At 41.8% G+C, this 25,332-nt stretch overlaps 6 protein-coding genes and 1 long non-coding RNA gene across 14 annotated transcripts; 5 read left to right on the top strand and 2 right to left on the bottom strand.

The window, feature by feature from the left end:
- The first annotated feature begins 1,717 nt into the window (after window positions 1-1,717).
- LOC117570596 (uncharacterized) lies at window positions 1,718-7,272 on the top strand. 4 transcript variants are annotated; one of them, XM_052004609.1, is made up of 4 exons: window positions 1,718-1,964; window positions 4,963-5,596; window positions 5,651-5,908; window positions 6,308-7,272. In XM_052004609.1, the coding sequence occupies exons 1-4, from the start codon at window positions 1,950-1,952 to the stop codon at window positions 7,030-7,032; spliced, it is 1,632 nt and encodes a 543-aa protein (XP_051860569.1). In that variant the 5' UTR covers window positions 1,718-1,949; the 3' UTR covers window positions 7,033-7,272. The 4 variants fall into 4 exon arrangements, with proteins under 4 accessions (XP_051860569.1, XP_051860568.1, XP_051860567.1 ...); XM_052004608.1 differs by having other exon boundaries at window positions 5,651-6,205; XM_052004607.1 differs by having other exon boundaries at window positions 5,651-6,775; window positions 6,863-7,272.
- Window positions 7,273-7,879: 607 nt separating this feature from the next.
- Window positions 7,880-9,374, top strand: LOC117569195 (uncharacterized). Of its 5 annotated transcripts, XR_007954755.1 has the most exons (5): window positions 7,893-7,992; window positions 8,050-8,089; window positions 8,153-8,300; window positions 8,356-8,469; window positions 8,785-9,374. It is a non-coding gene; the product is annotated as an uncharacterized LOC117569195 (long non-coding RNA). The 5 variants fall into 5 exon arrangements; XR_004572237.2 differs by having other exon boundaries at window positions 7,880-7,992; window positions 8,085-8,300; XR_004572238.2 differs by lacking the exon at window positions 8,785-9,374 and adding an exon at window positions 8,519-8,749 and having other exon boundaries at window positions 7,880-7,992; window positions 8,085-8,300.
- Window positions 9,375-9,999: 625 nt separating this feature from the next.
- Window positions 10,000-11,511, bottom strand: LOC117569186 (signal transducer and activator of transcription C). The gene is made up of 3 exons (XM_034250255.2): window positions 11,337-11,511; window positions 10,839-11,270; window positions 10,000-10,743 (listed from the first exon to the last, which is right to left on the bottom strand). Exons 1-3 carry the CDS (start codon window positions 11,367-11,369, stop codon window positions 10,111-10,113), a joined length of 1,098 nt encoding a protein of 365 aa, XP_034106146.1. The 5' UTR covers window positions 11,370-11,511; the 3' UTR covers window positions 10,000-10,110.
- A 3,904-nt stretch (window positions 11,512-15,415) lies between these two features.
- Window positions 15,416-15,939, top strand: LOC117566624 (larval cuticle protein 16/17). Its single transcript, XM_034246165.1, has 2 exons — window positions 15,416-15,482; window positions 15,547-15,939. Exons 1-2 carry the CDS (start codon window positions 15,471-15,473, stop codon window positions 15,937-15,939), a joined length of 405 nt encoding a protein of 134 aa, XP_034102056.1. The 5' UTR covers window positions 15,416-15,470.
- Window positions 15,940-17,933: 1,994 nt separating this feature from the next.
- LOC117569189 (endocuticle structural glycoprotein SgAbd-9) lies at window positions 17,934-18,656 on the top strand. Its single transcript, XM_034250258.2, has 2 exons — window positions 17,934-18,083; window positions 18,161-18,656. The coding sequence occupies exons 1-2, from the start codon at window positions 17,982-17,984 to the stop codon at window positions 18,548-18,550; spliced, it is 492 nt and encodes a 163-aa protein (XP_034106149.2). The 5' UTR covers window positions 17,934-17,981; the 3' UTR covers window positions 18,551-18,656.
- A 780-nt stretch (window positions 18,657-19,436) lies between these two features.
- On the bottom strand, window positions 19,437-20,188 carry LOC117569187 (larval cuticle protein LCP-17). Its single transcript, XM_034250256.2, has one exon. It carries the CDS (start codon window positions 20,140-20,142, stop codon window positions 19,528-19,530), a length of 615 nt encoding a protein of 204 aa, XP_034106147.1. The 5' UTR covers window positions 20,143-20,188; the 3' UTR covers window positions 19,437-19,527.
- Window positions 20,189-23,680: 3,492 nt separating this feature from the next.
- LOC117569190 (cuticle protein CP14.6) lies at window positions 23,681-25,287 on the top strand. Its single transcript, XM_034250259.2, has 4 exons — window positions 23,681-23,784; window positions 24,324-24,502; window positions 24,563-24,638; window positions 24,749-25,287. Exons 2-4 carry the CDS (start codon window positions 24,327-24,329, stop codon window positions 24,902-24,904), a joined length of 408 nt encoding a protein of 135 aa, XP_034106150.1. The 5' UTR covers window positions 23,681-23,784; window positions 24,324-24,326; the 3' UTR covers window positions 24,905-25,287.
- The last annotated feature ends 45 nt before the right edge of the window (window positions 25,288-25,332 follow it).

Below are 25,332 nucleotides of genomic sequence, written 5' to 3'. Positions count from 1 at the left end.
GTTGCGATACGTGCGTTTGAAATTCCTTTGCCACTTGGCTAACCTTCTGGGTCTTTTCCACCACTCTCTGCCACTCTCAACTCTCCTTCGCTTGCAAGTAGCTCACGGCTTGTTGCCTCAATAATTGAATGGGGCAAGAACAAAAGAAACACTCGTCAAAATGGTCAATGTTGCTTTTGGTTGTTTGGCTGTTTGCTTGGGCGTGAATGAGCACACAACCAGTTGCATTCGCAGTCTGTGTACATAATGCTCAACGGCCAGATATGCTACACTAAACAACACCTACAGCATCCAGTGATCCAGCGATATACCCGCCCCGCAATTGGCACACCAGATGCAAAATGACAAAAATGCATGCCACAAAGACCACAAAGACAAAAAAGCAAACTGAAAACAAAAAAAAAAAGACTTGACAACATACTGAAAATGCTCGTCTTCAATTGTTTGCTGCCGTCAGCTGCCTTTCTAAATCACAATAAAAACAACGACGACAAAAAAAAAAACAAAAACTAGCAATTCCTCAAAATGTCAATGTGCACAGCCCAAATGATGTATGTGGCTTTTGCTATTATTGTTACTGTTGTTTAAACATTCTGCACTTGGCCATAGACAACCCAAAACACCAAAAATAAATACACAACAAGTTACACAAAAAAAAAAGAAATAGTTAAATGACACAGTCGTCGCCAAAAACGTAGTAAAATTCGATTACAACTGCCCTTTGCCAGGCTTAAAGGGGGCAATTTACTGGTTTTCGCAATTTGTTGTTGCCCTGGAGCCATTTGGGTGTCGATGTCGATATTAATAGTATTTATGACCGGCAGTGAAAGAGAGCAAGACTAGGAGAAAAGGTCAAAGAGGGACTGGTCAGCAAGCTCTGGTAAGAATTACATTCGATTGCACGCTTCAAAGGGTCAGCCACAGATTTATTGACATCCGTTTCACAATGAAGCTGTAAGAATCTGCTTGCCAATTGCAATTGCAATTGCAGTTGTAAATAGTTTCAGTTGCAGTTGCTGCTGCTGATGATGGTGTTGCATTGGAAGCGCATTCAAATTGGTTGGGCAAACGTGCAATCGAATGTGATGAGATGCGGCCGAGCATCGCTCAAGCGTTCAGCTTCGATTGGCTTTCAATTTATGAGCGCAAAAATCTAACAACTGGCAGCTGGCAACTGGCAACTTGTTAGTAAATTGAAGATGTGCTACGAGAGTGCCGAGTACTGAGTATTGAGTACTCTGAGTACTACTGAGTGATGAGTGTTGAGAGTGTTAGTTGATCTAGCAAAGTCACATTGAGCAAACGCCAACACAATGGACATAGCCAAGAGATGTTGCTGCCTCTGCTGCTGCCGTTGTTGTTGTTGTTGCTGTCGTGTCTGCCTCCCTACCAAGCGCCATGCAATTGTTTTTGCCAGCTGCAGCACTCACACACACACATACAGACAAAGCTGCACACGATTGCAATAAATGCCATAAAGTATCAAAATCTAAGCTCCGCTCCAGCCTCTGTCTGTGTCTCTGCTGCTGCTGCTGCTGCTGCTATTGCTGTTGCTGCTCCCTCCCTCTCCATCTGCTTCTTTAGCTGTGTCGCAGCTTGGGCAGCGTTTTCGTTCATTCCATTCCATTCGATTGCATTTGGTGCCCAACCGATCTCGGCATAAAGTGCATTTGCTATATAAAGCTGGAGAGCTTCAGTTGCAATCGGCGCACAAGTTCCGTGACAATAGACGAGGCCACAATTCCACTCCCGAGCGAAGAACTCAATCATAAAATACTTTAACTTTGCTCCAAGGATTCCTTAGATGACATAGGAGCATCAACTGTGATTTGTGAACTGATTGTGTGTGCGTGTGTTTGTGTTAGACACAGTGTGAGTGTGTGTGTCTCTTGTACACTTAACATATACTTAAGACATTGTCCTTTGAGTAAGGAATAAAATCAACAAACATGGAGCTGAAATTGGTGAGTTTATAGCCTGGCGAAAACTCTCGGATTAAACATGTACTTTGGATCATTCAATTATATTTATGGGCATGATAAATATTTTCCCATTTTTAAGTGTCCACTAAAAGTTATATTATTAATTGGCTGAATACATTTTTAATATACTAGTAAAAAAAAAACCATAAAAAATTACAGCTACTGAAAGGAATTTATAGCCCAACACTTGGGAATTAACATTTTTATTTGATTTGAAGACACATTTGAAAAAATTTATGGAAATCAGTTCAAGGTGCTAAAACAGTTTTATTGAAAATTTAAATCATTTTCAAAGAAGCGCTCTGCCTATTTCGGATAGTTAACCCCATAACATTTACATTTTATTGATATTTAATAGCAACCAAATTGATATCTCAATTTTATAGCTTTTGTTAACATCAGCACCTGTGTAACGAGTCTCATCACAATTCTGAAATTTTATTATATGCTTGATTAGTATAGCATATTAATGTGTAATTAAATTCAGAGACTTGTGTGATCCGCTTCTTACAATAATTCAAATTGCATTCTAATTTAATGATTGTTTCACACCAAACAATCAATTAAAATTGAGTGAATTGAGTTTAATTTGCAATTCATTTATGTTTCTCACATCGTGCATTGTGATTTTGAAATCGTCTTCTAATGTTTCCCAATTGAGATCAAATGCCAGCCAATGTATTGTTTCCGTTCTTTGCGCTATTTGCCGCACGCAATGCTAATGCAAAAGACCCCGTGTTGCTGCAACATGTTGCAAGCAGCTGCAGCAAGCGATGGGGCAAAAAGATTTAACCGAAACGCATAAATTAAAAGGCCATTAAAAAAAACATCAGCAAAATCAGATGAAAAGCCAAAGCATCTTCTGCTGCTTCAGCTCAGCTGCTTCATTGATGATGGAAAATGTGAAAAGCCGAAAATTACCAAGGCAGCTGAGCAGCTGAGCAGCAGCAGCAGCACGCAAAGTTGCCCCATCGCGGGGCATCGTGAACGCCTCCGCCCCCAAGAAGATCGAGTTTTTTTTTTGTGTTGGCTGAAAATGAATGCAGCGTCGACCCAATTGTCAGCCCATTTGAAATTGCATCAATTATATTTGTGGCAAGCAAAATTAACAATCAGCAATCAACAGCAGCAGCAATAAACAGACCAAGATTGGAAAATAAATATCGGACTCGAGTCGGATTACCTCGTTGGATGCTACTACATACAACATCCCCCGCGATCTGGTCACGAACTGTCGACCAGGCCACAGCGGGTCTCGGGCCTCGGGGCGCAGGCGTTGCATGCAGCACACATGCAATCGCAATTGTGGTGCTGGGATGACTCAAGCCCACAACGATTTTGGGCCTTTAAATGTCAAATATTTCATTATTGGCAGACAGACCGATGCTGCTGCGAGAAATACGAGTATCTGGCTTCGAAGATGATTGAAGCTGTCCATAAAGCTGTGCGGTGTCTGTGGCCAATTAACTAAATGCTTTAAACTTCAACTTGACACTCGGTCTGCCGCAGTAGCTTGGCTGGTGCCACTCGCAGTTGCCACTTGCCGTTGGCAAACGCTTACTTAACCTTCTAGCAGCAAGTTGTGGCAGCATCTGCCAATGTCTTCTTTGTGGTTCACACGCTGTTGGTTGCTAGTTGTTGGCTATTGGGCTGTCGCCTGTTGCTGCAACTGCCACTTGCAACTGGCAAGCTGCAACTCCCAGTCCCAACTACAAATACCAGAGTTCGTTGCAGGCTACAAAGCTCTGATATTGCCGCAATGACAGCAACGCAAACTTCGACACAGCCGAAGAAGACAATGATGATGATGATGCTGATGATAGTCTAATAGTCGTCTTTAGCTCGCATTTAACAACAATAATCACAAAAAGAGCGCTAATAGACCCAAATGAAAAACGTGATCGCTTTGAAAAAATACCAAAAGTTTTTCAAACAAAACTATGAACTACCGATTCGTTGCTAAATTGAATATATTCATTCATTCATAAGACAACAGTCGAGTCATCTGACATTGTTTACATGCGGCTCACCTGCTGTCAGCAACTGATTCAATGATTCATTATTATTGCCAAAAAAAGAACAGGTCTCTATTATCTTCTGATATTTAGCGAAAAAAAAGATTGTAGACCTCAGAACAAAGTGAGGTGAACAAAATTCCGGTTAACAAATGCTTTGCTGAACAGTTTTAAATGAAAATGTCATTATAGTTGAAGCTAATTGTGAACCTGAGGTTATCAAACAAACTAACTGTTAGCTTTACGATTCTTAATGATTACAAAGAATAGACTGGGGTATATTATTTGACTGCTCTAAAGTGAAGTATTAAAGGCATTAAAGAAAATCTGAAAGAGTCTAATAATTACAACTAGTAAAGGAGTAACCGACTGAGGTATACAAAAACTTAATATTTTAAGTTGTTAGCTGTCTTGTTAACACCAAAGCTGATCGGATGTGATCACTAATAAAGATTTTCGTATTACTGTCACGGGTATTAATGTTATAAATCTTGTTGGGGCCTTAATTCACAAGTATATATAGTAACTTATAGTATTTTGCGAATAGTAAAGTATTATCATAATTCAAGCAATGGAATGACTAATAACTAATAATAATTTGAGCTAATAAGCTTTATAGTAATTCATTATCATAATCCATGTTCGTATTTTGGGATTAGGTTGAAAGTTCAGTCAGGTTGATGGCTTGTAAGCCGGCAAAGCAACGCCCCCTTGGCAAAACGTGCATCATGATGACATACAAAGACGAGTCTTTACATTGGGGAGTGCTCTGCTCTGCTGTGCTTTGCGGTGTTCAGCTGTGCAGCCGCTGTGCAGAGATCCCACTGAGTCTTTGCCATGCACTGCTGACCCACTGACAACGGCACCACATTGTCTGCCCGCATCGCTGAGTCAGCCGAATGCAGAATGCCGAATGCCTTGCATAAATTAGTAATGCCACATGGCGTTGTATTTTTTTGTTGTAGGCTCTGTTGGCGCTTCTCTTGTCTCTGTCGCAAACGCAAGGGGCGCGACTGGATAACAAATACTTGCCCCCGCCGGCAAATGCAGCAACCGCGGGAGGCGGCGCTGGACTCCAGGGACCAGGCGGTCCAGGTGGTGGCGGTGGCGGTGGCGGCGGCTTTGGAGGCAGCAACAATGGATTAGGCGGCGCTAATAATGGATTAGGTGGTTTTTCGGGTGGCAAACCTATTGCACCTGGTGGACAAGCTCCTTCGGCTCCACGTCTACCCTCCGGTCCAGCAGCTGCACCTGGACCACAGATCCCAATTCTTTCGTTTGTCAATGAAAACGATGGCGATGGCAATTATCGCTTCAGCTACGAGACGGGTAACGGCATCAAAGCCCAGGAGGAGGGCACTGTGAAAAATAAGGGTTCAGAGAACGAGATTCCATCCGTGATGGGTTCATATACTTACACCAATCCGGAGGGTGAACTTGTCGAGATTTCGTACACAGCTGATGAGAATGGATTCGTGCCATCTGGCGCTGCTTTGCCCACGCCACCACCTATTCCGGAAGCAATTGCTAAGGCTCTGGCTGCTCAAGGAATTTCCCCGCTTCCAGGAGGCGGTTATAGCGGAGGTGCTGGCGGAGCTGGTGAGTTTATTGCGCACTTACTCTTGAGAAAGTGGTTCTAATTTTATTTTCCAGGAGCTGGCGGCGGTGCTGGAGGTGGTGGAGGATATGGCGGTGGTGGCGGTGCCGGCCGTGGTGGAGCTCCCGGCGGAGGTGCAGGTGGATATGGAGGCGGTGCAGGTGGAGGAGGAGGTGCTGGCGCTGGAGGTTATGGAGGAGGTGCAGGCGGCGGAGCTGGTCGAGGTGGCGCAGGAGGAGGCGGCGCTGGTGGTGCTGGAGGTTTCGGTGGCGGTGCCGGCGGTGCTGGAGGTTTCGGTGGTGGTGCCGGACGAGGTGGTGGCGCAGGAGCAGGTGGCGGCGCAGGCGCTGGAGGATATGGTGGCGGTGCCGGTGGTGCTGGCGGCGCAGGAGGTTTCGGAGGTGGTGCAGGACGAGGTGGCGGCGCAGGCGCAGGTGGCGCAGGAGGTGCTGGTGGATATGGAGGTGGCGCCGGTGGTGCGGGAGCAGGAGGTTTCGGAGGAGGTGCCGGACGAGGTGGTGGCGCAGGAGCGGGCGGCGGCGCTGGTGGTGCTGGAGGATTCGGTGGCGGCGCTGGTGGTGCTGGAGGTTTCGGTGGTGGTGCCGGACGAGGCGGTGGCGCAGGAGCAGGTGGCGGCGCAGGCGCTGGAGGATATGGAGGCGGAGCTGGTGGAGCTGGCGGTGCTGGCGGATTTGGTGGTGGTGCCGGACGAGGTGGTGGCGCGGGAGCTGGCGGCGGAGCAGGAGGTGCTGGTGGCTTCGGTGGCGCCGCTGGAGGAGCCGGCGGTGCTGGCCGAGGTGGCGGCGCTGGCGGCGGCGGCGCCGGAGGAGCAGGTGGATATGGAGGCGGCGCTGGTGGTGCAGGAGCTGGAGGTTTTGGCGGCGGCGCTGGCCGAGGCGGAGCCGGAGGTGCAGCAGGCGGCGCAGGAGGATATGGTGGTGGTGCTGGAGCCGGAGGAGCCGGAGGCGCAAGAGGTGCTGGTGGTTTCGGTGGCGGAGCAGGACGTGGAGGCGCCGGAGGTGCTGGTGGCGGAGCAGGTGGATTTGGAGGCGGCGCTGGTGGTGCTGGAGGATTCGGTGGTGGCGCAGGCGGTGCCGGTAGAGGAGGCGCGGGAGGCGGTGCTGGTGGAGCTGGAGCCGCCGGTGGAGCTGGAGGTTTTGGTGGCGGAGCCGGTAGGGGAGGTGCTGCAGGTGGTGCAGGCGGATTCGGTGGCGGCGCTGGCGGTGCTGGAGGCTTCGGTGGTGGTGCCGGTGGTGCCGGTAGAGGAGGTGCTGGAGGTGGTGCTGGCGGAGCCGGAGGCGCCGGTGGAGCAGGTGGCTTTGGTGGTGGCGCAGGACGTGGAGGCGCTGGCGGACCTGGCTCACAATACATTCCCCCTGCGGCTGGCGGAGGCCGAGGCAACGGCGAGTTTGATCCACAGTCTGGTTACATCTACTAGACATCTTAGGTTGGATAGATAACATCTCAATAGGACGCATTCTGCCGGATAATACTCTTAGATGAAGTAGTTTTTAAGAGATCCCCCAGATTTTCGATGTATAATTTTAAATATTTATGTAAATAAGCTTCCCGGATGTTAAGAGACAGTTTGAGGGCGACTTGCAAAATTATGATCTTCTCGTATGTATGTTTAAGATGAGATTTCAGGTTTTCGAATTTACAATAAATGTTTCTAGTGGCATCTAAATAATTTGTTTTAATAAGTTTTTAATGGGATTGTTATTATGCAACGTGGGCGTATATACTTAAATTAGTTTTGATTGAAGACCATTAAGTTTATTTTTGAGTAATGTTATTAATTGAAAATGGTATTGAAACTTTAAACATTACCCTTACACATTACTTTATTAAAGTATTTGCCGTGGCATTACTTACTTATTATTACCATTAAGTAATATTTCTAGAGACTCTAAGCTGACACCAATTATTTGTATGTTTGCGCTGTACTGAATAATTTTGCATTGCATACTTTTAGGCTTGTCCTTAACAATAAATAGTTTAATTTTCTTACAATAGATGGCTACGTTATCTGCTACAGAAGAATTTTAGCTACCAATATAAATGGGATACTTTTAGGACGTATTTAAATCATATCGGCATCAGGCGCCGTTATATTATCGAACATGAGAGAAATATGCAACGAGTAAGAGATGAAAGAGTATCAGAGTGACTTGAGTCTAATTTCAGTTTACTCTATCACAAATTTCAGCTTCAACTTGCAATCATTTTACCTTTGAATTTAGTGTCAAACATGAGACTCCTTTCAGTAAGCTGAAGCTAACTTTCCACATTCATTCGAAAACAATATTTTGTGTCGATTACATCGCTAGAATAATTTTATCATTACAATTTTTTACAATTATAACGCGCTTTTACATTTATTAATTTATTTTATCAAGTAAGTACCAACAAATCACGCATATATAGTACACAGTGCGTCAATCAACATTTAAAGTTGTAACCAACATAACGTGTTTCTAAAAAAATTAGCAACGGTAAGCAGCGAATTAAAAGTGAATAGAATGCAGCCATTGATGCATCGACCATCAACTATATAGTGTAGATGTCGCTATAAAGTGTATACAAATATTCTTGATCAGCGACAACTGCCGAGGCGATATAAAAGATGAGAACGACATCGAAGTCGACGATGCGGGATATTTAAAAGTGAAATAACGAAGCACAAAATCAAATGCAGAGATATCGGTAAGTTTGAAAATTAAACGTGTTAAATTTTAATAATAATAATGATTGCTTGTAGCATATTACTTTTTTTTGTAAATTCAATTATCCATGAAGGATTTTATTTAACTATTTTTAAATGCTCAATGAAGAGAGCAAAAGTGTTGCCACAAATTAAATTTTAGAAATATCGGTAAGTTTGAAAATTAAATACATATGTAACATAATCTCTTTTTGAAAAGTCGTTCAGATGCAGTGCTCATTGGCTTGGTAATGCACTGAACAACCAGTGAGCAACTCAACATCTGAGCAATGAGCAACTGAGCAATGAACAGTGAGCAAGTGAGCAATATTAGTGAGTGACACTTTTGAAAAAAAGAACAAGTGAACATGTTCACCTAGAAGAGCAGTATTTACACAACACTGCTTAAAAGGATTGTTTAAAACTTTAGCATTCTTAACGAGTTTAGCAACAACTAGCTATACAAATACTATATACAAATTCCAGGTGATCTATTACTAAGTGCGGCCAAAAATGAAATGCTTTGGAAAAAAAAGTCTCTGGAAAAGGTGCACAAAAATATGCTTCCGAATTGAAACCGACATAGCAAATAGAAGGCAGAAAGTGAGCTGAGATTGGCACAGAAAAGTGAGGAAATTGCCGAGCAACAATTGGAAGAACTTCAAGCACAATTGGATTAAAAACGCAGTCAAGGAAAACAGAAGGCGAACAGCAACTCGACGAAACTCAATTTCGCGGAAATATCCATTTGTTTTTTGAATCGTTTTGCAAGAAGATTATTTATTATTTATTTATTAGAATATTTTAAGAAATCATTTTTTTTTGCTTCCTCAAATTTTGATTTTAACAACGTTAATTCTTTTTCCTTTTTAACCTTTTGGGAACGCATCTTATTGTAATGTTTTTATGCGCATTCTTTGTTGCTTGGCAAGTTTTTCACTTGTCTGTGCCAATTTCAGATCACTTTCGGTCTTCCTATTTCCTATGTCAGCAACTTTTTTTTTTCAATTCGTTTATCAAATTCTCGTAAATTTCTATTTGTTTTTTGAATCGTTTTGCAAAACTAATAAATAAATGATAAACTATTTAATAAAATTGTGTTAAATTTATTTAATTCATATATTTTTAGCCAGTTCGCATTTTAAATTTGATTTGGATCTCTGCAATATTAAATCAAAATTGGCCCAATATCATGTTTTGTAACTCCATACCTTGATGCCCAGTTAATAATTTATTCTCCACAAAGCTCTTCCTACAACTCCAGGGAACTCTGCCCGAAAATTTCGAATTCATTATCTCCGCCTTCTTCTATCTGATTATCATTATTCTCCACACACCCCTGTTATTATTATTTATTTGCGTCCCTTTAGATTTATAGTTGAAAGCAGTGGGTCAGAGGAATCCAAGGCTCTATTAAACACATCTGACTACGGTCTATCACTATGTAAACAGTTATATATTGTGAATCACAATTTGTGAAATACAAAAAAACTTTCGTGAAAAAATTTGTGGTACATTTTTGCTAAAATTGAAACATTTTTCAAAAAAATTTTTTGGAATGGCAACCGTTATTCTAATTTATTTCAGATTTAATTTGTTTACATTAGCATTTCCATTGATACTTGAGCTATAGCAAACTAATAATCACAAACTTTGCAATTACAGTTGCAGTATCTGAAATTTGCCAAAAATAAAAAGTCGTTTTAGTTTTTCATGGGCATGTATTTCATGCATTTGAATGCGACTAAATGTACATAATTAACGATTAAGTTAGTGTCGAATAACTGGAAATAAACAACTCAGATATAAATTTTACTGCTTATCAGATTTTGAAGACTTTTTGAAGCGTCTGTTGTATTGGTTATAGCCAAAGGGATCCACCAACTGGTTTGGTCTGCCTCGCAATTGCTGTGTGATTAATGCCTGTTGCTGTTGCTCGTTGCGCTGATCCTTTTGCTGCTGCTGTTGTTGCTGTTGTTGTTGTTGCTGCTGTTGTTGCTGCTGCTGCTGATTTAGATTCTGTTGTGCCTGTTGCTGCTGCTGTGGCGTTAAATTGTTGCCAAGCTGTTGACCAAACTGTCCGGCATACTGGGCTGGCAAATTGCCCGAATGCAGAGTATTAAACTGTTGCTCAGGTTGATATTGTCCGGAGTTTTGGAAGTTGCGCTGCTGTTGCAATTGTTGTTGCTGTTGCAGTGGCGTCAGTTGTTGTCCAGGTGCTGGACGAAATGCGGCAGACGAAGGTGGCAGCTGTCTATACGGGGTTTGATAGGGATTTAAATTCGGATTGATAGCGCCCTGTTGATATGGCTGAGCGCCCACAAAGTACTGCGGCGTCGCTGGGATGCCAGTTCCCTCGGCTCGGAAGCCATTCTCATCAGCAATATAACGCACAGTTATAGGCGTGCCCTCGGGAGAAGTGTACGAATACGATCCCTGTATAACCTGTTGAAAAGAATATTAACGAAGTGGGTCTAAAAGTATGCCACTATTTCTACAGTAGTCTAGCATTAGAGTGACCAGTCGTCAGTCGTAATTACCTGCGCCTCGACACCCTCGCCGTAGCCCAAATTCTTGACGTAGCCCTGAGCCTGGGCCGTGGTGCCATCTGCTGCTGCATAGCCATAAGAGAAACTTCCATCGAGATTCAGTTCATTTTGATACGCAGTGATGGGAACGTAGTTGCCCTGATTGTACTGATTGTATCGATATGGATTCTGTACGCCAGCGCCAAGTGGTGTTATGGGTGAGGTGAGCGGGTTAAGTGGGTTAAGTGGATTCAGCGCAGTGCCTTGAGCGGGAAAGATGCCTTGTCCAGGTGCCTGTTGTCGCTGGCGCTGAAAGGCGGACTGCTGTTGCAGCTGTAATCCTTGCTGTCGCTGCTGAAACGGCGTCTGTTGAAAGGGCGCTTGGGGAATCTGGGCCTGGCCAGCGCTCATTAGCGCCAGCCATAAAACGGAAAACACTAAGCACTGTAGATGAGACATATTTAATTGGTGATGCGGGAGGGAACTGCAGCTAGACGAGATCATGTTTACCCGCATCGGCCGAACACTGCACTTGGAAGGCATTTAAGCTGTCAACGTTGTCATAAATCTCACAAAACGTTTAGCAAATTACACGCTCGATAAATCTGACGTTTCACTTTCGCGTTGAGTTGTGATGGGAAGGAATGGATGATGCTGCTGCTGCTGTTGCTAGTGCCACTAGAACTTGCCGATTGACGTGCAACGACTGCAACTGCATCACATCTAGCTAGCTCTATTTATACAGCTATCCGAGGCAGGCAGTCAAGCTCAACAGTCGCAGCCCAAGCCGCAGCCCAAGCTCAAGCCCTAAAGCGCAGCTCGATCATAAGAATCGCCGGCGCCCAGCGGCCGCTTCCTGTGTGCATATGCACTTGCCACATGCCACTTGCCCCTTGCCCCCAGGTGGTATCAAGAATCTGAGCATCTGCACCGCAACTGTTGGCGATCTTGATTTTGATCTTGTTGTTGCTACTGGCCGATGGACGATACAAGATGGGTTGTAATTTATCTACGGCCCGCGAATACGAATCGTGTTAACAGCCAACAGCCAGCTTGGCGGTTGCCGGTAGTTGGTTGGCAGCTTTATTGGCTTTTTATTGGCCATTGACAGAAGGACAAATAAATTTGTTAGCGAACTTCATAGCTGGCATTGCCATGCTTGAGTCAAGTTTTTCCGTCGCTCTCCCGAACCGCACAGCGAGTCAGTATTTATGATGTTGCATGCATCAGATAGAAGCCACTAGATACATTGCCGTATGCAAATGCCGCACTTTTTGCTCTAGCTCTTGTCTTTTGTTCTTAAGGTGTTTATGTGAGTTATGGCATCAGTTGATTTTTGGGCTACTGGGCCGTATACGCAATTTTTTGTTTCCAATACTCAAGGTTAATCCCATACTAAAGAGACTTTGCTAATTTTGAATATAAAAGATTGCATGTTCCCGAATCATTTATTACTGTCTATCTATCAAGGAGGCAGACTTCAGACACCCCCAAAGATTTAGCATAATCCATTGTTGTCCATTGTCAGTTGGATGGAGTTCATCATTTGTCATTCGTCATACTTCGAGGCGTTGCCAGTTGTTGGCTTCACCTGTTATGATTGCAATACGTAATTTTTGTAACAACACTGCCTTGCCTTTACTCACTCGACGTTAATGCGATTTTCACATTTGTCATGCGTTCTGGCTTGCAATTTACACAGCTAACCTGAACATACCTATTTTTATGTTCATATTCTCGACTGCCTAATTGAATGTGTTAATTTTTATGGGATTTTTAATTCTACTTCACGGCGGCAAAGGTAAGGTCATGGCTTCTGTTGCTCATGACCATGTCCAAAAATTGCATTTCACATGGTTACGGTAAGTATTTTTAGTGGAGATTACTATTTGAGAGTAGTTACATTTTTTTAAAATCTATTTAAGAGCAATACTTTACTTTTAAAGACTGTTTCAGAGCTAGCTAGTTACGTTTTTAACTCTAAGAAGAAGTTGTTTTGTAGTTATGCTGTTGAAATTTAAAATGCAAAAAAATGGAAAAGCGAAAACGAATTATAGCACATCTTACTTTCAAGTTGAAGTATTGTTATTAAATACTTTGGCAACATCAACTTATTGATGCTCGTTTAGTTGTATTTTTTCGACGTGTTAACTTAAATTGATCTTTGAATTTTCGCCCTAACTAATACCTCATATTTTTAGAATTTTCATACCAGCACCTAAAAGTATGCAATGAAAACATAAATTAATTTGAAAATATTTTTAGGTATTAAGAACTGCTGAATCCTCTACATGCAATACTATATATGTGAATATTCTTTAATATAGTTGAAGATTACTTATTTTTACAGATTAAAATAATTTTAATATATGCGTACATATTTAGAAAGGCAAAGAAATAGACTTGTTGATGTAAAGAACTAATTTTTATGAAAAATGATAATTTTTTTTCAAAATCATTTCAATTTTTATTTTATTAGACTATTCGAGTACGCATTGCATCAATTGATGACATTGAAACTCAAACTGAACGATAATTAATCAAATTACAAATTTCAACCAATTTATCTTTTTTAAAATGTCGAAGACAACTACATTACACAGAGATTAGTTAACAATCTGCGAATATTGCAAAAAGGCAATACGCAAAGAAATTTTTTCATTTCGTTATTTGCGATATTTATGCAAATGTTTATAATGAGATGAGATCAGTAAGTGGATGAGAAAACAAAGATGTTCGTTTCATGTTGTAATTGATTTTATTAATACTGTGTATTGGTTTATACTCGTACTTGCAATTAGTAACTGCCATCGACTGATTATGAAAGCCCTTAGAGAGAGATAGATGTACAATTAATCGATGATCAGTTATCGCTTAAGCAAATAATTTATAATTAAACAGAGAATGCATTAACAATTGATTCAATTTTTTTACTTGCTTGCTCTCAATTTAAAACCTTATTTCAGTTTTGACTTTTTCTGTCGCTCTCTTAATGTATTGCATAAGTCGATTCAGTTGTTACATCAAATTGGGAGACAAGCAGTAATCGCGTTGAATTAGATAAAGTAGGTGCAGATGAAGATGCTGTTGAAATTAATGCATTAATGCAAATGATCCCAACAATGAGAAATGATGGGGATTTCAAGCAACAAATTGCATTGGAACCGGAGCTGGACACACCTCCCACGGCTGTGAGTATTATTAATCGCTGTGGGCTTCACAGTTGAAATGAAGGCATTTGACATTTTGGTTTGACTCAGTTGCAAATGTGGTTCCATTAGGCCACGTTTTATGATTTGTAACGAAACCGCCAACGAAATGCTGTAAAAATTAATTCAGTTCAAGATCTGTGCGTATCCCGCTTACTGTTCCGGTTTCAGATCAAGTTGCTGGTGCTCAGTTTGCATCTTCTAAAGGTTAATGTGTCGCATCTAAGTTATACACTCGTTGGCATTGCAATCGGATCGTTAATGAGTTTCTATTACAACTTCAATGGACAAGTTTTGCAAACATCTGCAAAGCAATCGTATTATTAGAATCAATTTATTAATATGTTTTTTGTGCAGCTCGGATTTGGGCCTGGGCCTCTCGCGACTGGGCGTGTCGCCATCAACGCCTTTTGTGCGCCAAGGCAAATGCCAGCACTGAATTGGGAATTGGGAAATGGCAATGACTGAAAGATACTCTGTAAACAACATAAACTAGAATTTTCTGTTGCATTCCAAAACAGTTGCGCTCTTCATCTAAATTTACAAATTGACATTCAAGCTACTCCCCACTTAAGACATGGATACAGGGTGTTGGTCTATGAATTGCCACTGCTGCAGTTACAGTGTCGTAAGGTTGCGAAATTGCTAAAATTATTATTAAATTCTTGTGGCATAAATGTTAGTCGCTTCTCAGTGCCCACCCACTGTAACAGTTGAGGCGACGCGACGCGACGCCACAAGACGCGACTCGATGCAAACTGGCAACTGGCAACTAGACAACTGGCTGTAAATTCAAATGTGGCCACAAAACTGAATGCAGAGCAAGCGGAAAGTGAAACACAGAATGGCAATGGATCGGAATTTGCATGGAAGTCAAGTGGAAAACGTTTACAAGTCTGCAAATAAAACCGTAACTGCAACTGTAACTGCAACTGCAGCACGTTGCAAGCTATTTTTTGAGCCACTCAGCCGTTACCTTTTCTGCACCTTTCGCTTTCGGGGCACGCCCCGCCCACTAGGCGACATGTTTGTACAAGCAATTTGACAAATTTGATTAGCAAACTGCACCCACACCACATATGTTAAATAACATACTACTCGTATACGTAATATACAAATATCTCACACTCCCACACGCATATTAGAGTACGCACCAAGTTCTTGTTGACGCTGTAACATGGCCCAGACAATGGCCAATTAGTTACATAACAAACAAACACACTCCGTTGCCATTTAAATTGCAAATCGGACGAGAAACAAATAGAAACAGTTCAACAAACTGCCGCTGGCCATTTCTCGACTTGTGCCGCAACTTTCTATTGACCCAGCATAAGCAGAGAAATGATTTGACTCCAATGTCTTTGTATATAAGGCTAAGAACTCTTTTGTCTGCGGTTTAGTATTAGCATAAATTCACAAGAGCCGTCCATAAAATATGTTCGCATTGGTAAGCAGAAGCATTGCAGATACAAACTAAACTCCAGTTGGCTACTAATGTCTAATCTGTGTAGTGTTTGATCTTGACTTTAATGCTGAGCGGCAGTCGCGTTGAAGGGGCGCAGACGGAGCTGGTGCCGATCATTAAGTCAGTCGCAGAGCAGAAGAACGATGGCTCCTATTTCTTTGCCTATGAAGGTGCCGATGGCAGCTACCGGGAAGAGGTGGGAATTGTGAAGCGATCGAGCAACAACATTAACACGCCACCAACTGATGATCACAACGACGATGATGATGATGGCAATGATGAGACGGAACTGGAGATCTCGGGTGTCTATCGCTACATTGACAGCAATGGGCAGCGTGTGGAGGTCAGTTATGTGGCCGACAAGAATGGCTTTGTGCCCGTGGGCACAAATATAGCCAAGGAGATTAGCGAGGCGGCTAGGCAGTCTGCGGAGAGTTGAGCTACACTGTAAGAAACTACACGTTGAGTATTATTAAAGTAGTTGAAAATAGTTAATGATTTGTTAAACATGAATTCTTGTGGTGCATCGTGTTACGTATGCATTGATTGCACTCACTTCGGCAAATGTTATTTAAACAATTATCGAAATAAGCGACTCATAAACAATACCGAGGCTAGCTCCACAGGCTTTGGCCAATAAATTCAAATCAAAAGCTGCGCCAGCTCAGCGTTAAACTATGCCAATGAGGAGCGCCATATGGCCAAGTGGTTGCCAAGTGGCCTGGCCAAGTGGCCGGCAGACACCTCCTCGAGCACCTCGCCGTCTCCATGTGCATCTTCATCATCAGCTTGGAGGCTTAGCACTTTAAAATGTTCATCGTGTTGACGATGCAACATATTTTTTTGCCTTTTGCTGCTGCTGCTGCTGTTGCTCTGCTGTTGTTGTTGGTTTTAATGTGAATTCGTTTGGCTGTCAGAAATATAAATTGTTGCAATTTTTATTGGCCCTCTTCTGACACTATGCACAACATGGTAATTTTCAGTCAGTCTTGAACCAAGAGAGGCCCAGTAACCCAGGGCAATGTCTACAGCTAAGCTTTTGATGATGACTCTTACAGTATAGTATAGAGTTTGCCCTTTGCCAAATGTCGTCTGTTATTCGCCACAGTTGACGCGCGAATAATGAAATCGAAATTCGATTCGATTCGAAATAAACTCGAAGCAGTCAGTGAGCGTGCTTTCCATTTTCTTAGAAGAAACGGTATTAATTTATTTATAGTTTTGAATATTTCTTGTTAATTGAATTAATGCTGCGAATAATAACGGTGCAGGCGATAAAATGCATTGGCATTTATTTATGCAGCTCATTTGAATTTTAATTTGCGTCATTTGTCAATTTAAGTTTGTAGTTGAATAGTAGTTAAGGTTTGATTGTTAAACTCTAGCTTAAGTACAATGTAATTAATTATAAACAACGATGCTAGAAATGATCAAATTTATGTTGAATAATTTATGAATATTTCAATCTATAATATTGCTATTTTTCGTTTATGTTTTCAATTTAGTTTGCCGTTAGAATTCCAGTTCAACTTGTTCTGGGAATTATCAAAAATTCCTATGTGAAACATAATTCGCGAAGTCAGGTACAAGAATACACCTTACAAATTGGAATGAATCATGGGATTGTGGGTGTTTTTGGCTCGGGGCATTGTGTCAATGCTTCACTGCTGAACTCTGGCTCCTCCTCCTCCTTCGTCTCCTCCTCTGCAATTGTCATTGGCTGAAATTTGCACATTACACGATGCAGATACAAGAGTGAGTACTTGTTAATAAATTACGAGAAGCATTACACAAAGCGCTGACATTTTACATGCTAAATGAAAACACATTTGTGGGCTTGGTGGATGCCAATGCCGATGCCACACAGCAACACACACACACACACACACATGCATTTATGCCACTGTCAAGTGGAAATTAATCGCGACACCTTCAAGACTTTCAGAGTGGGTGAAGCGGCATCAAAAAGCATCGAAAGTTAATGGCAACTGCGCGGCACTGCAAAAAGTCTGCGCTAATGGCTGCATTGATCGATTGATGGATGCCATCAATAAAAAAATAAAGATTCAATTGCCATGAGTCAATGCGGTACGGAAGTGGCTGTGCAATGTCTCTGGAATAACTGGAATGGTTGGCACGTTGTTGTCGTCTTGTCTTTATCGACTGGGACAGACAACGCTAAGCCGGCCAGGTGGTTGACACATTTCTCAATGCAATGCGGGGAACTGGAAGTGGATGAGACAGAGAGAGAAAGAGATAGAGAGAGTGAGAGACCAGTGCAAACGAGTCGAAGTTGACCCTGACATTTAGAGTGAAGCAATTTCGAGCATCGTTTAAAGTTTTGGCCCGTAGCGCAGATGCCATAAACCGGGATGCAAACATGTTTGGCATGTTTAAGCGAAAGAGGCGTTAAGATATTTCGATCGCATTGCGTGTTGCGTCGCTTTCGAAGCGCAGCGCATATAAAAGCCAACACACAAAATGCTATTCACTCAAACTCTCGCTTTCAGTGCTCCAGTTCCCTTCAGCTGCTCCAGCTCCAACCAAAAAACTAACAAAAACTATATAAAGATGTACAAGTTCGTAAGTAATCATCGCGATTGGATAGTGATTGTGTGTGATTTATTAATTGATGTGACCACAACTCAAATGATTTGCAGCTGCCACTCTTCGTCCTGGGATGCGTCGCCTGCGCTTTGGCCGCACCTGCTACCGATAGGGGAGAGGAGAAACCCATCGTGACGATTATCCGCTCGGAAATCACCAAGGATGTCGATGGTGGTTACCATTCCATCTTTGAGAACTCCGATGGCACATTCCGCGAGGAGACCGCCAAGAACGTCGTCGATGAAGATGGTTATGCTTATCTGGAGCTGACTGGCGCCTACAGCTACTACAACGAGAACGACGAGAAGGTTGTTGTCAACTACACCGCTGGCCGTAATGGATATGTTCCCGTGGGAACAATTGTTAACCCAGAAATCTCCCAGGTGGCTTCCGATGCCCAGTACTTGCCCAAGCCAGAGCGTGAGGCTCCCATTGAGGAATAAGCTAGAAGCAAAATGTAGATAATTGTGTAACTCTGAAATGCCAGTGAGATTAAAATGTAAATGTAAAATAAAAAAATAAACTACTAGCTCATATACATAAATTAAATATCGTCTATTATTATTATCACGAAAGAGCTGGTTAATAATTTGTGGCTCGTGTTTTGCGACTTTGCTTTTGCATCTCTCAATCTAACTGTGAATCTCAAATAGTGCCAGCGGATAAATTAGAAATTCCCGACGCAAAAGACCTTGAAAATCAATTTGGCACAGACGCAAAACGCAATGATCCCAAAGGTGTTATATATATACAAATATATGTATATTATAAAGTGTTGATTAATTCACACACCAGACTTAAGATGACGTATTGCTTTCATCTATCACTAGTTGGGGCTCTTCATTATGGGGCTTTATTATCAATAAACTAAAATTCACATGATTAATTAAGTTGGTAATTATGCAAATATTGTTAGAGAAAGATCATCAGACTTTGCAGCCAAATTAATGCGATATAAAAGAATATTAGTGATTAGTGATGAGATTTAAAATTTGCTTAATTTGCCAGCCAAACTAAGTTGCCACCACAATGTTATTTGTATTTTTTATAAAAATATATTTACCATTGTTATTATCAATAAAAACTACAACGAAATTTGGCTCAGCCATTTACACAGTGTTTCATCAGCAAAAAAAACAAACACACATCTCTGCCTTCACCATGAAGTTTATGACATCATCATTCCGTCAATTAGCATAAAGTTGTTGTCTAAAAAAACTGCAATTCACACAGATTGCGTGTTTGATTTTTCATAGGTCAGTCTATTATCTCTATAGGCATCTTTGATGTGCCAATCATCAATAAATTAACAGCTATGATTTTGCCTAAAGACATAGGTATTTTATTGCTTAGCAGTTAAATTAGAACGGACATCTCTGCGTATACGTAATACTAAAAATAGTTAAAATCTAAAGACTAGTTAGACAGCGACTTTCTTGCTCTTCTCTGGCTGCTCCACTTTGGCGACGGGCTTCTCCTCGACGAGCACCTTAACGGGCACAATTTGAGATGTGGCTGCCTTCAGCTGTGGCCTGGCTTCAGTGTGTTGCTTCACATCGGTTTGAGCGCGAGAACGACGTTGCTTCAGTTTCAGTTCCTGCTCCTCCTCGTAGGTGTTCACATTGGGCAAATCAGCGGCAGCCTTGGCATTCAGAGAAATCTCGCTGGGAATGTTGGTGCCAAAGGGCACAAAACCATTCTTGCCAGCGGTGTAATGCACCTCGATAGTTTGTCCATCGGCATCGACATAGCGATAGGAACCCTTCACCTCCAGAGCTTCGTCTTCGGTGCCAGCATCAGAAACACTGCCTTGCTCGTGGCGGTAGGAGTTGTCGTCACCCTCGTAAGCGAAGCTATAGGAGCCATCTGGATTCTTATCCGATTCGTAGCTCACCAATTTCACAATGGGTTTCTCGATGTCGCCGGCCTGACGTCCAACGGTACCGAAGTTGCCGGCAACGTTGACAGTGCTTCCAACGGAGGCGCAGCTAACACCGCTGGCCACCAGAAACAGACAGACAATAGTTTTCAACATTTTGCGTGGTGCGTTCCTGACAATGTTTGCTACTTAACTTGACTCAAGAAGCCCAAAGACCTCGGCTTTTATAGCGACCACCAACAAAAAATTAGCATCCATTACGTTATCTGTCCAAAGAAAAAAGGAAAAAACCACAAAGACTAAGAAAAGAAACCAACGAAAAATAAAAGAAATTCTTTAGAAACGAACCTAATGTGCTTTAATAAAACACTCACAGCTCACAACATTTGCATAACTGCGAGTGTTTATGATTCAACGAGTGGCGAAATATCAACAACGATCTGCCATCTACCATCCACCATCCACCATCTGCCATCCTCTGTCTACCACCGTCTTGCCAAGTAGCCTGGCAATAATATGACGATCGATCCACTTGATGCTGATACCGAATTGACTAATTGATTTGTCCCATCAATCATGGCACACCACACAAAAATTCTCATCTCACACACTTGGGTCACCTCTACGGTATGACTGATGATGTCTTTTGGGTCTGCGGAATCCGCGAAATGTTTGAATTTTTAATTAATCGACGTCACAAACTCGTTTGCATCGCTAACAAAACACAAAATCCCACCTACACTTTAAAAAAATTTATGACAACTAGCTACAAAATTGCCAAATAAATTGTGATTTTTTATTTTTCATTAAAATATTTAAATGTAGCATATATTTAACTTTATTTATTTGTTTAATTATAAATGATGTTTTTAAGTTATGAAAGTAATTAAATCGCTTGTTAATAACAATAACAATAAATAACAAATATTTGTATATGCATGAAGCATTTATATTTCCCAAAACAAAATAAAGTATATATATATATATTTATACCCGCTACAAATAGTGTATAGGGATATTATAACTCAGATAAAAATAGTATAAGTTATTTAAGAAATACTTTTGTATGGGAAAAACGCCTACTTAGTCTTAATTTCTTTTACTGACAATTTGGCGTATTTTGTACTCCTTGGTGTATTTTGAATATATTACTTACCAAATATAGCCATGGGTATATTTGAGTCATTTAGTTGTATGAGAAGCGGGTATCTCACAGTTGAGCGAACTTTCTTACCTGTTTTTATTAATTTTATTTTACAATCTTCAAGATAATATGAATTATTAAATAGAAGGGAACTGTGTATATTGAGGACTATTAACTAGTTAGGCCTTTAGCTCTATTTTGTGGGGTTTGGTTATAATACTTTAATTTAAAATATAATTATATTTTATGGCGTAGATTGAGTAATTTCCTCGCTTGTGTTGGGAGTTAATAGTCTAGAAAAGAGTGAAAAATTATTAAAGTCTCTTTCTACTATCGAAATTGTGACCAATAGTATAAATATTTATTCAATTATTCCCAAATAATTCCGACTTCATCACAACAATTTGTCATTCTTGCAAGAGTAGTCGGTGCATGTATCAAATGGAAATCGTTGGAAAATGTTTAGGAAACTGCACTGCAATTAGCATAAAGTTGGCGCATTGTTTGCAGCTTCAAGTAACTTGGCTAACAACACAGCACAGCACAGCAAGCACAGAAAGAATAAAAAACAACGTAAACAAAGCTACATAAATTAAGCTAGATATTAAGCGCACTTAAGATGCGCTGATTGAATCAGAGAAATGAATAACAGCAGCAACTAAAACAACGCGACCACATGCGATTCATTCATCACTTTGAATGAGTTTGAATTTGAATCTGAAGCTGAGACTGAGCGCTGAGACTGAACGCTGGGCACACGGGAAACTTCTCGGAGAGCAGAGGCAACTGTGTAATATGAGTGTGAGACCAGCTCGTATGTCAAATGTGAAAAATACACTTAGACTGAGCGAAAGATGCGGACTATGTTAACGACGAAGGCCAGCAACAACAAAAAAAAACATAAAAAGGCGGCCAACTAATCCAAAGGTAAAATCCACCGAAAGCAACTAGAAAAGGGTGGCAACACAGTAAAGTGAAGTGGAGTCGGGCGGAGTAGAGTGGAGTGGAGTGGAGTGAAGTGGGAGGTGCTGCGAGAGAAGGCGTCGTCGTCTTAGTTGCTGCTGTTGCTGTTGTTGTTGTTGTTGGAGGCGCGTTAATCTCGCGCGATGTTCATCATGGCATGTTCGTGATCATCGCGCACTCTTTACTGCTGTTGTTGCTGTGGCCGCAGTTATTGCTGCAATTTGTATGAATTGCAACTGACATTTCCTACACGCTGTCGCTGTTGCTGTTGCTGTCCCGGCTAATGCTTCGACTGCAGCGAAACGAAGACGAAGACAAGAAGAGACGGCAAAAGTTTAAAGTTTAAGCCGAAAATTGCAATTTGTTTGCGCCGGCCGGCATAACTAACCAACAACAGCCCCCGCCTTTGCTCTGGTCCCTTGCATGTCATTTGGTTCACCTTTAGTGGGAACTGGTGCAATTGGGAGTGGCAATTTGTTCGGTCAGCAGTTGGCCAACTAAAATGTCTAAATTGTGTGTATGGATTTGCTGCACAGCAGCAGCAGCAGCAACAGCTGAATGGTGAACGATCATCGGCTGCAGATGCTGCTCGCCAATGACGATAATGATAATGATGATGATGATGCATCATCGGCAAACAATGGCAAACCAACAATGAGGTACATTAAGCATTTTAACGGCGCATTCAATGCACAATTTTTATAGACCACAAACAAGTGGGCAAACATTTCATTGTGGCAATCCCCGCCCCGCGGCTGAGTCGCTGTTTGTTGCAATTGCATTGCAAATGTCAATAAAAACGACAAAAACGCGAAGAAGTCTACGACAACAACAACAACATGAATTATACTTACGGATAGTTGAAGCCACTTGAATCTGATTCGAAATGCTACAAAACCAAATGGGCGATTCATCAAGCTAAGCAATTGCAACATCTATTCAGCTGTCGAGTATTAATCTTTTAATTAATATTTGAATTAACAAATTATTGCATGTTGCGGCGCATCTCAAATTGAATCGCATACACTTGTACATTCGCACACACACAGTGACACACTCGGACAAACGCCAGTGTGGGCTAATCAAATGAACTTCGTATTGCTAATTCACATAAATTAATACCCAGACAACTTGGTGTGCCACACACACACACACAGACACACACACACATTGACGCACCCACAGAATGAGTCTAGTAGCTGATAATATTACTGCCACTCACACTTGTATGCTGCTGTTTGTATTCGTACTGCAGCACACGGCGTATGCGCAACGCCCATTTGCATTTCAAACTCGTTGCGCATACGCCGCATGGTACAGCAGCAGCGGCAGCCTCTTCCGATTTTGTTGTTGCTGCCACTGCTGTCAGTTTGGCATGTTGCCATCTCTTCTTCTTATTCTCATTCTTCGCCCTCCTCAGCCGCTTCTGCTGCCAGCCATTTGATAGCTACGCTGCGCTGCGCTGCTCTTGTTACGGATGCTGTCGCTGTCGCTGCTGCCGATGTTGCTGTTGCTCTTGCTGCTGCTGCTGCTGCATCTGAGACTGGAACTGCAGTGAATGCAATTTTGGTATAAAAACGTTTGTGCTGACTGCAGTCAAGTCAAAACAGTTTTGACGAGCCTTCCAAGCGCAGTAGATCGCTCTACCAAAAAACATTCTTCCCAACACGAAACAAGTCGCGAAGTTCGAAGTGAGTTTTAATTGTGTTCCTGTTTATGTGGTGTTCTGTGTGCAAGGATCTAAATCACCAAAGAAAAGGATTAACATAAAAAAAACAGAAATCAAAATGAAATTCATTTTTAATATAGAAAGGACTTTTTCACAATCCAAAAAAATATAAAAAGGATAAATGAATTGTGTTGTTTCAAGCTCAGTTTATATTAGAGAATTAATTAAGATATCCTAAAACACACTTTACTCTTATTGACAAGTTTGGAAATCTTTTGCAAGCACATGCATATTTTCCCAAGCTTAAACCATCTCATTGCCATTTAGATTTACTTTCGAAAACGCTAAGAGATTAAGGCAAATTATTATAACGATCATATAATAATTACGCCAATCTAAGCTTGGCTTTATAAAGGTCAACTAAATTGACGCAGTCGAATCAAACTTATGTCTCAATCTACCAATCATCTAATTCGCTTGTCTTCCACTTACAACTCTCGCACGATGCTCTGGCGCCGGCGCCGATTCAACCAACGAACAAACGAACGAACCAACCAAAAGGTCATGCAGATGCTCACCTACTCCTACGCTGTCGCTGCCCTTGCGATCTGCTGCCTCAGCTCCGTTGCCGCACAGCCTCAGCGTGGTCTGCCTCAGCCACGGGGCAACTCGTTCGATGCCAACGCAGCGATATTGAAGCAAAACTTCGACCTGAACCCCGATGGCTCCTATCAGTACAAGTAAGCTAACGCTACGTATACGTAATATGATTAATATTAATGCATTATTCACATTGCCAGTTACGAAACGAGCAACGGCATTCGCGCCGATGAGGCGGGTTACCTGAAGAATCCCGGTTCCCAGATCGAAGCTCAGGTTTGTCTTTCCATCTCGTTGCCGCATTTTGAGTGCTGCCTTAAATACTTTCACTTTTCCTGTTGTATACTTTGAGGTGCTTCGATTGATCTTTATTTTTGTCTCGACAGGTAATGCAAGGCTCGTACTCGTACACTGGACCCGATGGCATCGTTTACACCATTACCTATATCGCCGATGAGAACGGATTCCGTGCCGAAGGTGCTCATATTCCAACACCGCCTCCAGTTCGTCCAGCTGGCGGCCCGGGCAGATTCTTCAAGTAATTGATGTGACCGTGGAATGATTATGTTTAATTGGATTAACTTGTATGATAGCGCATCCCGATGGAGCTTCAGGGCAACAAGTGGTGATCAGCCACAAATTATTCACAGACCACTTCTAGCTTCTTCATTCTCCACTCAAAAAAATACATACACGCAGAGACACGCATCTTTATTCTTCATGTTTCGACTCTCACAGCATTTAATGTGCATATTTATGCATTCTCAAAGTTCTCCCAATTTCCAATTCCCAATCCTGCTCACATCCCACCTAGACTTTAACGAATTGTGTAAAATATGTTTTGTACATAATGTAAGTTTGATTGTTAAATGTCGTACGATAAAACGCAAGCTATGCAATAAAACAAATATTGCTCGAAAGTAAATGGGATTTTCCTTTTATATTTCCAATTTGCAGCACATTCAGTATA

Source organism: Drosophila albomicans, chromosome 3 (genome assembly GCF_009650485.2).
Source record: "Drosophila albomicans strain 15112-1751.03 chromosome 3, ASM965048v2, whole genome shotgun sequence".
NCBI lineage: Eukaryota > Metazoa > Arthropoda > Insecta > Diptera > Drosophilidae > Drosophila > Drosophila albomicans.
Note: the sequence above shows the minus strand (reverse complement) of the source record. Positions and strands in the feature narration are given on the sequence as shown.